Raw genomic sequence first — 12,260 nt, 5'->3', positions numbered from 1 at the left:
ATACCATGTATTGCTGTCATTTTAATGAAAACAAAGAAATATAAAGAAGACATCAAATTGATAATAAAGGTTGCAATGGGTAACGTTACAGAGTAAGTGGAGTCTGAGTTAGATCAAGAGGTTCAGGGAAATTCCTAGAAGGAAGTGAAGTGTAAGAAAGAGACCTCTTTTATCTTTTTGTCAGCAGTGGAAACACCAACCAAGAGAAGAGAAGAAAGCCAATGCTGAATGTAAAATGGGACAGGGTCAGGGTCCTGCTTTACTGAACCAGGAAACAAGGCTTTGCCTGCTTTATTGATGATTACAATTTCTCTCCTCTCTGCTCCATTCAGTTTCTACCGTACGAAGCCATGGCTGGGGCCTCCAACACTAAAGCATCATTTAAGAATTTTAAGAGAGAAAGCCAAATCATCCCTGAGAAAACCATCACCTTGATTAAATCCCATATTGAGAAAAACAACCTCCGGCAAGCACTTTCTGTAATCCACAATGCATCGAGAGACATAAAGACTGTCCCCCTGAACATTGCTGTGATAGGGGAGACAGGGGCAGGGAAGTCCACGTTTATCAATGCCCTGAGAGGTTTGGGGCAGGAAGACAAAGGTGCAGCCCCCACTGGGATGATAGAGACAACCATGAAAAGAACTCCATACCCACACCCAAAGCTTCCCCAGGTGACAATATGGGACCTGCCTGGCATTGGATCCCCTTCCTTCCCTCCAGAAAACTACCTAACAGAAATGAAGTTTGCTGAGTATGACTTCTTCATTATCATCTCGGCTGTACGCACCAAAGGAATTGATGTACAACTAGCCAAAGCCATTGCCAAGATGAAGATGAATTCCTATTTTGTCCGAACCAAGATAGATATTGAATTATGTAATGAAAGTGTAAGTAAACCCATTACTTTCAATAAGGAAGATGTCCTGATGAAAATCCGGGAAGACTGTTCAAAGCAACTCAAAGGGGTTCTTTCAGGTGAGCCTCAAATCTTTTTAGTATCTAACTTTGATACATTTATGTATGACTTTCCAAAGCTGCAAATGAAATTACAAAGTGACATCCTAGAGAAAAAACATGATATCTTCATGCTGCATTTGAAGAGAGTTACTGAGGACATCATTAACCGCAAGAGAAGTTCCCTGAGTCAGAAAGCCCGCTATGAGGCCTTTAAAGATGGAGCATGGGCCTTCGTTCCAATTTTAGGCATGATCAGGAATGAGTATAAGAATCTGAAGAGAACATTAAATTGGTACAGGTCTGACTTTGGACTGGATGATGCCTCATTACAAAAGATTGCTAATGATTTTAACACGTCTGTGAATGAATTGAAGGCACACCTTCAATTTCCCCATTTGTTAGCAGATGATGTGTCCTTAGGAAAAAGGCTAGGGAATATAGCTGTATCAACTGGCTTCAGTATTTTTGGAGCAGCTTCTTCTTTCTATTTCAGAAATAAGTCTTACGATATTCAGGAATTTTGTATTGATACTTTAGCAAATGATTCCATAGCTCTTCTTAATATAAAAGATCTCTTTGAAAAGAAGGTGGGGCCATTTACACGCAAGTCCCCAGATCACTGGGAATGATCAGAGAATGAGGCACAAAGTCAAATCAGTGTTTACTTTTGGCCCTGCTGTAGACACTAATCCATAACCTATTACAGAATAACAAACCTTGCTTGTAGAGAGCCAGAATGTTCATCCTTTTTCCTCTTCTTGAGCCAAAAGATCACTGTGGCAAGTGCTCAGTTGTGTTGGAGTAGTAGTAGAATAGTCATAAAAATTATCTAAATGCATGAGGAAACCTTGTTTTCTTTAAAATAGTATATAAAGCACACATGAAAATAATGATTTGATTTGTGATTTTATGGTCTAATGACTCCTGGATCTTTTTACACCTATGAAAGTCTTTATACTTCTACATTCTCATAGCCAGGTCTGCTTTGAGTGTATCTGGTGCCCAACCCTGTGTAGACAAACTCACCAAAGAGGTGTGAGCCCCACACAAGGTGAGCAAAACAGGTGGCAACTGTGACCATTAACTAAGCTCAATCCAGAAGAAGCCTGGTAAAAAAAAAAATAAAAAAAAAGCTAGATGAGCTAACATGAGCCTCACAGCCCATGGAAATACTGAGTTCTTTTTTATATCATTCATAGCACAATATCAGCATATACTAGAAATTCATACTATGTGAAAGACAACTAAAACTAATTATAAATCATCTCTCCGAAATAAAATGAAACAAAAAAAACAAACAAAAAACTTGTTTGAGTGATTTTCTCTAAAACTCCAAGACACTGTTGGTCCTTGTTCTCATTTGAACGGGGTCAGGATGTGGAGCTGTTCACTACTGCTTTGTCCTACCACTCTGCTGACCATTCATGGTATAGATGTTCTGATAGTCTGACAGAACTTGGAGCCAACTGTGAGATGAGCCGTTGAGAATCCCTGTGAGAGATTATCTTGAACACTTGATTTATCTCATTATGTTATATATCACTGACATCAAGAGACCATGCTAATGTGATGCAGGTCCCTCCTCCCAAGACCGCGGATTCTGCACTGCATAAAGTGGGTAAGGGAGGTTTAACAAGAATGCTTTCTACCCTTCTCTACTTCCTGACAGTATTTGAGATGGGGCCAGCTCTCTCAGTCCTCTACTGCTGGGACCTCCCCATTAGAGTAAAATACAACCTTGAACTTCTGCACCTATAGTTTTCCCACCAGAAGAGGAGAGAGGCAGGCATGGCATCACAGGGGCAGAAAATAAAGCACATGTTAGGTCAGTGTTGGAATCCTACAGAAAACCAGAGGCAGTGGTCAAGGCCCGTGTCCTCTGTCAGCTCCGTCCATGTCCACACCACACTGACATTAGTGACTTCTGTGTGTGGTGACCCACACACCTAACAAAACAGCATGAGAGAGGAAGGTCTGCTTTGTCTCAGAGTCGGAGAACTGCAGGTCACATTCCAGAGGTGGCAGGTGGCAGAAGCGGTGGGATCCATCCAAGCAGAAGGCCGTCTGGGAGACGACAGAGAAACAGCAGACAGAGCTGGAGGACACGAGGCAGGGAATTCACAGTCCTGGGCTCCCGACCTATGAACAGCCCCGCCCTAGGATCCACAGCATGAAATACAGGAGCCTGTGGAACTCATTCCAGATTCCAAACACAATACTCTTGTATCCATAGCTTATTCTCTTCCCGAAAACCCAGACATCCGTGGAGAAATTGATGCTGTACCTTGTATCCAAACAGTCTGGAGCAAGAAGCCTCTATTCTTTGGTGATGTAGGATCGTCTTCAGTGACTTGGCTGATGTAATTCACAATATGGAAGTTTGTCCAATGTGTCTCCTCACTCAGAATTTAGTGTCATCTAAATACGGCTTCAGCTCACCTCTACTAATGGTTGGTGCATCTGGGTGGTATGACCTGGCCAGGCTTCCATGCAAAATTTATCTCCCCATCCCCATGATAATCCTTATTTTTTTATTCCAGCCTTTACATACATGTGATATGTATACCTAGCCAGGCAGTGGTGGCATATGCCTTTAATTCCAGCACTCAGGAGGCAGAGGCAAGCAGATCTCTGTGAGTTTGAGCTCTGCCCAGTCTACAGAGTGAGTTCCAAGACAGCCTGTACTGTTACACAGAGAAACCCTGTCTTGAAAAAACAAAAATAGTATATCTGAATATATACATATATTCCAATGTGCTTCAATACTTCTGATCACAGAGCAGCCATGTTGCCATGTAGCAGAAGGCATCTATCCGCAGGTGGCATGGCCTGTCCCTAATGAAGTCGTCTCTGAGGGTGGGAGCCTCTTGGTCCTATTTACAGGAAAGTACATTACAAGTACATGTCACTGACACTGATAGCAACAGTAAAGGTCTGCCTGCTCAGACTGTGGCATTTCAGTCCCTGGGGTTGGGTTTATTGATTCCCCTGTCAGGTTAGAATGACTGGGTGAGCAGAGGCTGTGGGAGAGGGGCTGATGCTATCGTCTGGAAGCTCTGTCTCTGATTGTCTGGAGACACAGCCATCCCTTCTCCCTACCATACACACGTCCTGTCACAGTCTTACTGGTGTCCTGCCTACGCCCTGACCACAAACTCCTCCTTGGTTTCACTGTGGGAGTCACAGCACAATTCTAGGAGTTGGAGAACTGGGGCAGAGCAGCTGACGTCAGCACCCGGAAGCCCTGACTCCTATTTCTGTGCCAGTGTATTGTGTGCTGAGGAGGGGAGAGAGGAGAGCAGCCACCTCTGTCCCTGGGTAACAGGATACCGGGAAGTTTATTCCTTTATCACTTGATCTCACAGTGAGACCAGCAAGGAAAGAGGGAGTCAAGGTCACATGTGGGAACCAAGTCTGTGAAAACCCAAATCTGCTCACCTCAGAGGAACATGGGATCCTTTCTTTAATTACAGAGGAAATTGTAGAAGATAAAGACCATCATTATGGGACAAAAACAGGTACAATGCCCTGTACCTGATGCATCTATACTTGTGGATGTGTTTGCCTGTGTGTCTCTGTGTGTGTTTGTATAGGGCTCAGCCTGCAGCTATGTGTGTTTGTGTGTAACTGATGACCCTGTACTTGTAGCTACATGCTAACTGAAGGGACTCGAGCCCACTCAAGCATGGGCTCTGGAAGGCTTTGCCCTTTTCTCCCATTCCCTTTGCCCTCTCAAAACCCATTAGATTGCCTCCCTAAAGCTAGCCACCACGGTCTGTTCCCTTATTTGGCTACTTACTCCTCCCGAGGCTGATTATTAAGGTTCGGTTATCAAAGTATTGAAGTCTGGCAATCAACAACCCTCTTCGGCTCATCTAATTAACATGTCCACTCAATATATACTACAACATCCAAGCCCATTGTAACACAGACCTCCCCTTTTTCATCTCGTAAAAATTACACCTGCATGGTCATTTGATCTGTTTTTCTGCCTGAGTTAGAAAGCAGCCACTTTAACCCTCCCTCACTTCATAAGGGATTTCTCTGTGAAAATACGTGTGTGGGTGTGGTTTGTGCCTATTATGAGGTCCAAGAAGGAGCCCCCACTCTGAGGGAGTTTCCCTCATTGGTGCTGAGACTTGGATGGGCCGGTAATTTCCCAGCCCTTTTTCACATATTCCAGTCTTTCTGGCACCCAGTTCCCTCATCCAAAAGCAGCTGATTGGAAGTCCCCCACCTTGGTCATCCTAAACAGTCACCATGTTATTGGGGGACAGCCATCCAGAGTCTCATGTCCCCACTCTGTCCTGTGGGACTGGGGAAGACTGCACCCCACCATGAACTTCACTGTTTACAGTGAACTCCCATGGACTAGCTGTTAGTTAGGCACATTCAGTCCAGTCTGGTTAGGTAAGGGCTTCCCCTTTTCCCTCTTAGGGGTTGCACTGCCTTAATCTGGTGCCCTTTCCCCCTCCAAAACAAACTGTCTAGAGATGGTCGATTCATCCTCAGACCACGTTGGACACGGCCTTGGTGATATTGCCTCTGTGACGACCCACCCTCTCTATGAGACTGCGCCCTGGCTTCTCCAGTTTCACAGGGACACCTGGTATCTTCACTTTGACCCACTACCACCAAGGGTGACGGGCCAGCCCCCTCCATTCTGAGTGACTTGACTTCGGCATGTCTCCTCCAGAATCTCCAATGGCTACAACACTCAGACATCAAATTTCCTAAGCTCATTCACTGCAGTACCAAGGCTCAGCTAGCCTCCACACCCACTAGATAATCAATCTAAAAGGCTGCCTAACAGCTTTGGGATCCTAACATTACTCAGGATCTTTACAAATTTTATGAGCACACAGGAAAAGGGAAAGAGATCCTTTATGTCTCTGCTTTTCGCTTTCCTTGTTCCAAACCTTCCCAGTAGGCTTCCTGCTCACCACCCTAAGGTCTCTTTGCTCTCAAGTCCTTCGCCCCTCCCTGACTCTTCTGCTCCTAAAACTGAAACTCTGTCCCGTGACCCAGCAGATTTACCACCATCCACCTTCCTCCTCATGGTCAAGTGCCTTTCTTACCTTTGTCTGACACCCTCTCCACTTCTCCATCCACTTAGGTTTCACCAAGGCCAGACAGACCAAATGGTAAGTTCTTGATTCCCACTTCTTCCTCCCCTACTTCCCCTCTCCCTCATATCAGTCCAGGATGCTGCAGAACCCTCCCAAGCCACAGCTTCACAGATCACTCCCCTCAGTTGGGATCACTGCATTTCCCACCATCCGCAGGTGCTCCATCATTCCCTCTTCTTTCCAGCCCACCTGGGCTCTGGTAACATTGTAATGGCCCCCCTCCTTCTCCTAGCCAATCTTGCTGGGCCACAACCTCTCCCACATCAGCCCTGCCCACTGTGTACTCTCCAGCCTGGCCTGTCCAGAGGACATCAGTATGAGCATACCTGCTTCTCCAGCACTCTTTGACAACTGGTACTCCCTTCTGTCCTAGAAGTTCTGTAACCTCCTTAGGTGGGTGTAAGGCTACTGTGACTGACACCCCCTTACACACCCACACTACCCCACCCCCACTCACCCTACAATCCCCTCAGCCTTCCTCCTCAGGTCCATGTTCTACCTGCAAGGGTCCAATAGCCCCTCCCTCACTCCGAAAGCCCCCTTCTTTCAGCCTGACACAGCTCCCCCTCCCTTCCTAAAGTCAAATTCTCCACTGTTGAGAACCAAGGAAACTACCAACTCCCTGGCCAAGGCCCTTGCTGCTGCTGCTTTCCCACCTTAACCCTTTCCTGTCCCGACACTGCCTTCAGTTTAAACTTAATCACACAGAAATTATAATATTCTGTATATTCTGTAATGACAAAACTTTGCTACATTTACGGTTTATGGTTTGTTTTCATGTTAAAAGATCTCTAATGAGATCTTCAACTCAAACTTTAAGGATCAACTTAACAGAAATAAGGCTGCAAGTCCTAATCTTACAAAAGCTGTATTAACTTATTATAAACTGTTACGCATAATTAAAACATATAGGTTAATTATCAGCTACCTCAGAGATGTTCATATTTTAATATGTTCATAACTATACTTATAGTCATGATTAACTGCAGAAATAAACTTTATATTACCTCCTGCATATTTTTTCAAAGTTAAATCTTTGAAACAGGTAACAACTCATAGACAAAGTTGGTCTGCTTTAGATATACTTAGTAGATAATGATCTTCAACTTGTCAGCGATCTGCTGAACATGGCATTTAAAATTTTCAATAAAACAGACTTTGTTATAGACATGTCAGCTGCTGAAAACACCCCTAATCTCTCCCAAAGAAATGGATGGGGTCAGGAGAACCTCCACATGGGGCTTACTTGAAATGTGACAAAGCTGGCCACTGGGTGTAAAACTACCTTTCCCCCTTCACCTTCCACTGCTGTGACCTAGTCCAAACCTTAGACAAGTAGGGCACTGGAGAGTTGATTATCTCCATTTGCCTACACTAGGTAGACCAGTCCCCCCACCTCCAAAGTTTCTACTCCACAGAAAGGTCCTCAGAATCTTCTGAGGCTGGTCAAAGGATCATGCTGCCCAGGGACCTCTGTCCCTAATGACCTTGGAGGACCCTAGGGTAACTGTCCAAATCGCTGGTAAGTCTGTCATTTTTAACAGATTCAGAAGCTGCTTGGTCTGAACTTCCTGTTTCTCAGGTGAAATTCTTCGCTCTCAGATCTCTGATGGTGTGGCAGTAGGCCAGGGACAGCTTTGCAGGCTAAATAGCAGCAACCAAGGCTTCAGTTGTTCCCAATCCTCTCCCTATGTGAAAATCAGGCCTCGCTTTGCTAGAGCTACTGCTAGGTCTAGACACAGCTTACCTTGTTACCAGACTCAGATAAGAGCTAAACTCACAAAAGAAATCTCAAAGTAACTTTTCACTATTCCTGCTTTTGAAGGAACTTGATTTATCATGAATTCTCTGTTAACAATTATCTGTGTCTCCTGGTGAGTGGTTTTTTTTTTAAGTATAAAGTATTTCTACAGTCTGAGGATGTAAAAGCTTAAGTTGTGATTTTAAAAGATGTGACTGGGGCTGGAGCGAGGGCTCAGAGGCTAAGAAAACTGCCTACTCTTCCAGAGGACTCTGATTCAACTCCCAGCACCCACATGGTGGCTCACAACCATCTATAATGAGGTCTGCTGTCCTTTCCTGCATACATACACAATAAATAATTCTTTAAAAATAGATGACTTAAGGCACATGAAAACTTGTTTCATGTTTCCTTCCTCCTCTCTATGCTCCTGTTGGGGTCCCACTCACCCACAGTCAGAATTCACACCAGTCCTCCAGAACCCTCCAGAGCCCTCCAGAGCCCTCCAGAGCCCTCCAGAGCCCTCCCTTAACTCACTCCGGCCAAAGTTTCTTCCTCCTCATCCCCTCATGACCCATTTCCTCACTAGGAAAAGATGTCCTCTCCAGAGCTGACTTGAACCTTTCACCTCAACCCATAACCCCCTCATTTTAGTCCACCTCGCCCATCTCTGCTCCTTATCTCTACCATGATGGTCAATTGTCTCTGCTCATGGATTCCCTAAATCCCCAATCCTAGTTCATCTTCTATACCAAGCTGCTTCTGCCTCACCCCCACGAGCCTCTCTCTCCCATCGGTAAATAATTCTTTAAACTCAAAGATACTCCGCTTGCAGCTCCAGCTTGGCCTCACAGATCTATACAAATCTTCCCGTCCTGACACGTCCAAACTATGCAAACACTTCCTCAGACTGACCTTTGCCCCTGTAGTTCACCTCTCCAAAGCTTTATAGTACACCCTCCCCAGGTGGCTTCCCTGCCTTCGCACCCTTGCCACAACCTGTCTGCTCATTTCTGAAGCTGATAAATTCACTGGGGTCCTTCCCATTACATTCTATCCTAACCACTCACTCTCAACGTTTAACTTACATAAGACTCCAAGCTCTTCCACTGACTCATATTCTAACCCTCCCTGCTTAACTCATCCTGCACATTCCTTACCTGTCCTCCACACAGTCCCCCCACGCTTCTCCCTTTCCCCCAGCTTCTCCAGACCCCTTCACTCCTGCACAGAGACTATAAGGTTCCTCCCCATTCCTCCTACACACAAGAGGCTCCCTTAGCCTACACTTTTTATATAAATGATGGCACCTTCCTGTCAGACATACACTTCTGACTGACTCCTCCATCATCAGTAAAGACAACAGTTAAATAGACATGACAGCCTGTCAGCTGCCACCCCACTTTCATGATTCACCTCACTTTCGTGACTTCCCTCCCCTCCCCAAAGGCTACCCTACTGCAAACCAGATAATGAGGAAACCCAGACACCTAACCCTCCTACAACACAGGACACTGTCCTTACACCAACTCTGTGCAGTTATCCTCACCCTCCAGTTCCTATTACCCTGAGATCATCCATTCGCACAATCTCATCTCCCTTCGTACACTACTTCATTCTATCCTTATGATTGCCAAACATCCTCCACGAAGTGCCTCCCCTAAATTCACTAACTGTCCAGACATCCTCAGACATCAAATGCTCTGAACAAATCCTGCACTCCCAATTACAATACATAACCAAACCCATTGGTCTCCTGTCCAATGCACACACACTCTCATGGTGAAGCTGTCACTTGGGTCAAGGTCATGCAATAAACTCTCTCCTCATTTTCACTGATGCCTCCTTCAAGGCCTCTCACGGCTTCCTCTGGCCCTCTCTTCAAAGTCCTCTGTCAGTCACAGTCCCTCTATTGCTACTGACACCACAGTTACCAGTGCTCTGCCCCACTACTGACCAGTTGTCCCCTTGACCATCCAAGTCCCACTTTGGGAACCAAAGTCAAATTCTCCCAACCTTTCCACACCAACATTCCAGCCTATTACAGACATTCCCTCTCACCATTTGCCAAGCGCCTCCTCAATCATCCATGCTCCTACAATATTTTAATTTCAAAACCCACCTAAACTCCCCCAAAAGACTATTCTGATGTAACAAGAGCCTCTTAAATTGCATTGTCCACAACCCAACCAGACCCTGCTTTCAGATAACGTTATTCACCAATTAACCTTATATAGCCAATCGAAATTTTCTGGGCTCCTCTCAAGCACTCTCAAACAGATTTTAGGTAAGTATCCTGCCAAACAACAGCCTAAATTTTCCTGCCTATTGCCTCTTCCTAAGGGTGGGATCTCTCCTCATTTCCCTGGGATCCTTGAGACTCCTTTTCCAGCTACCAGGACCATGAACCTAACAGTTTCAAATGTACATCAAGAAAAATATTTTTTCTAGACTCCTTCACTTTACCTCTGTTAAAGTAGCTATATATCTGTCTGGGCAGATTTCAAATCAGCTGCAGACTCCAGCAAACCCCAGCACCAGGGCCATCTTTTTCCTCAAAAATCTGCATCCTGGTCCAGCATCAGTCTGTACTTTTCTAGCCTCAGTTGGTCCTGCAGAACCTGAACATTAACTGTTCTTCCCGGCCTTCACCAACAACCCAGCTTCCTAGGGTCCCTTAGCAACTATGCCCTGATGTCATCAGGAAGCAACCAGAGAAAACAATACTCATTTACCCAACTCACAGCAACTCAATAATAAATCAAACAGGAGGGGGTAACGAGACACTAGCCCACTGGAGCATGTGGCCCTGGCAGGCCTTGCCCTTCTCCCCAGTTCCCTCTGCCTTGCTGAAAACCCTTAGAATGCATCGCTAAAGCTAGCCACCAAGGTCTGTTCCCTTATTTGGCCACTGCCTCCTCCTGAGACTGGCTACCAGCTCCAGACATCAAATTATTAAAGTCCAGCCATCAAAAGTCCGCTTTGGTCCACCTAATGAACATGCCTGATCAAGATATATCACCGCATCCTAGCCCACTCTAACGCAGCCCTCTCCTTTTTTTCTTCTTAAAAATGACACCTGTATGGTCATTTGCTGCTCTTCTTCTGCTTGGGTCAGAAAACTGCCACTTGGAACTTTTCTTCCCCCGCTGAGAGGAGCAGATTGTGGGAGGGTTGGGGGTGTCACCGTATGGTGACTAACCTCTACAGTTAGCAGTCAGGGTCAGGTCTAACGAGCATGTGTTCGGCAGGATCTGGGAATGGTGAAGCCCTGCGGCAAATTCTGAGGATCACTTTCATAGGAGGACAACACTGTGGAATCCATGAGCGAGAGGACAGCAGGGAAACACTCCTCAGACACCGCTGAACCCGAGAAAGCCAAGAGAGAGGCACATTGCCCATGTGCTTTTTGCAGTGCCTGACTCCACCCAGCACTGAGTGCAGCAGGGTCGGTTATGAGTCATCCCACAGCCATGCTGGGTTATAACCACTTCCTGTTATGCTCCTCAGAGCAGGAAATGGTGCAGACCTTTCAAAGCTGTACTTCTGAAAGCCTGTGCATGTAAGCTCTGACACTTTGTCTACCTTCTAAAGAAGACGCTGCAGAACTCAGAAGTGGAGAGACTGAGAAAGATGTGTGTCAATGCGAATCAACTTCAGTGACTTAAGACAAGACATAAACTCTTATGGGTGATGTTAATCTCGACTGATTTTTAAAAAAGAAAAGAAATAAGATAAAAGGTGGCCAGAGTCCTTGCTCAGTACGGGTAGGTGTCACCATTATTACTGTGAGCTAGAGGACTGCTGGGGCCTGAGGCTCACCCCTACCCCTCGCTAGATGAATCGGGAGAATCAGGTGCTAGGAGCATAGGCGTGGTAGAGCCTGAAAGAGAGGAGTCTGGGTACCAAGCGTCATAGATACCAAAATAGATTCCTTGGATATTTTAAACATGTGGATCTCGTCTTTTGGTGAAGGAGAGGATAGGATTGTATGGGGTAGATCATGGGGCACAGGTCAAGTTTCCCAGGGAAGTGGCAGTGAGCCCTAGAGATGACATAGATTGAATCATGAATGAGCAAAGGGAGATGGTCAGAGTGAAAAGCAGCACAGTGGGTGTTGTGGGCGGACACAACACACACATCTGCTCATCCCAGATAGGGAGCCCATGACAGACCAAGGTACAGGACTGAAGGGACTCTGGCCAGCTCAAGCCAGATGAGTGAGGCTCTGGCAGGCTTTGCCCTTAACTCCCATGCCCTCTGCATCACTAAAAACCATTAGGTTACATTCCTAAAGCTAGCCACCAAGGTCTTTTCCCTTAGTTGGCCACTTCCTCCTCCTGAGGCTGACTATCAAAGCCCAGTAATCAGAAGTCACTTTGTCTCCCCTAATTAACAGACCCAACTAAAATCAAACACACACTTCATCC

At 45.7% G+C, this 12,260-nt stretch overlaps 1 protein-coding gene across 1 annotated transcript; it reads left to right on the top strand.

Annotated features, from left to right (window-relative positions):
• The first annotated feature begins 331 nt into the window (after positions 1-331).
• LOC148120992 (T-cell-specific guanine nucleotide triphosphate-binding protein 2-like) lies at positions 332-2,272 on the top strand. Its single transcript, XM_087910687.1, has one exon. The coding sequence runs from the start codon at positions 351-353 to the stop codon at positions 1,587-1,589; it is 1,239 nt and encodes a 412-aa protein (XP_087766813.1). The 5' UTR covers positions 332-350; the 3' UTR covers positions 1,590-2,272.
• Positions 2,273-12,260: the final 9,988 nt, after the last annotated feature.

The sequence above is a fragment of the Myodes glareolus genome, chromosome 9, assembly GCF_982192425.1.
Source record: "Myodes glareolus chromosome 9, mMyoGla1.1, whole genome shotgun sequence".
Classification (NCBI taxonomy): Eukaryota; Metazoa; Chordata; class Mammalia; order Rodentia; family Cricetidae; genus Myodes; species Myodes glareolus.
The sequence above is the reverse complement of the archived record's forward strand: the minus strand, read 5'-3'. Positions and strand labels throughout refer to the sequence as shown.

Excerpts from the sequence above, each read along its gene's own strand:
- LOC148120992 (XM_087910687.1), top strand. The coding sequence starts at position 351 with ATGGCTGGGGCCTCCAACACTAAAGCATCATTTAAGAATTTTAAGAGA.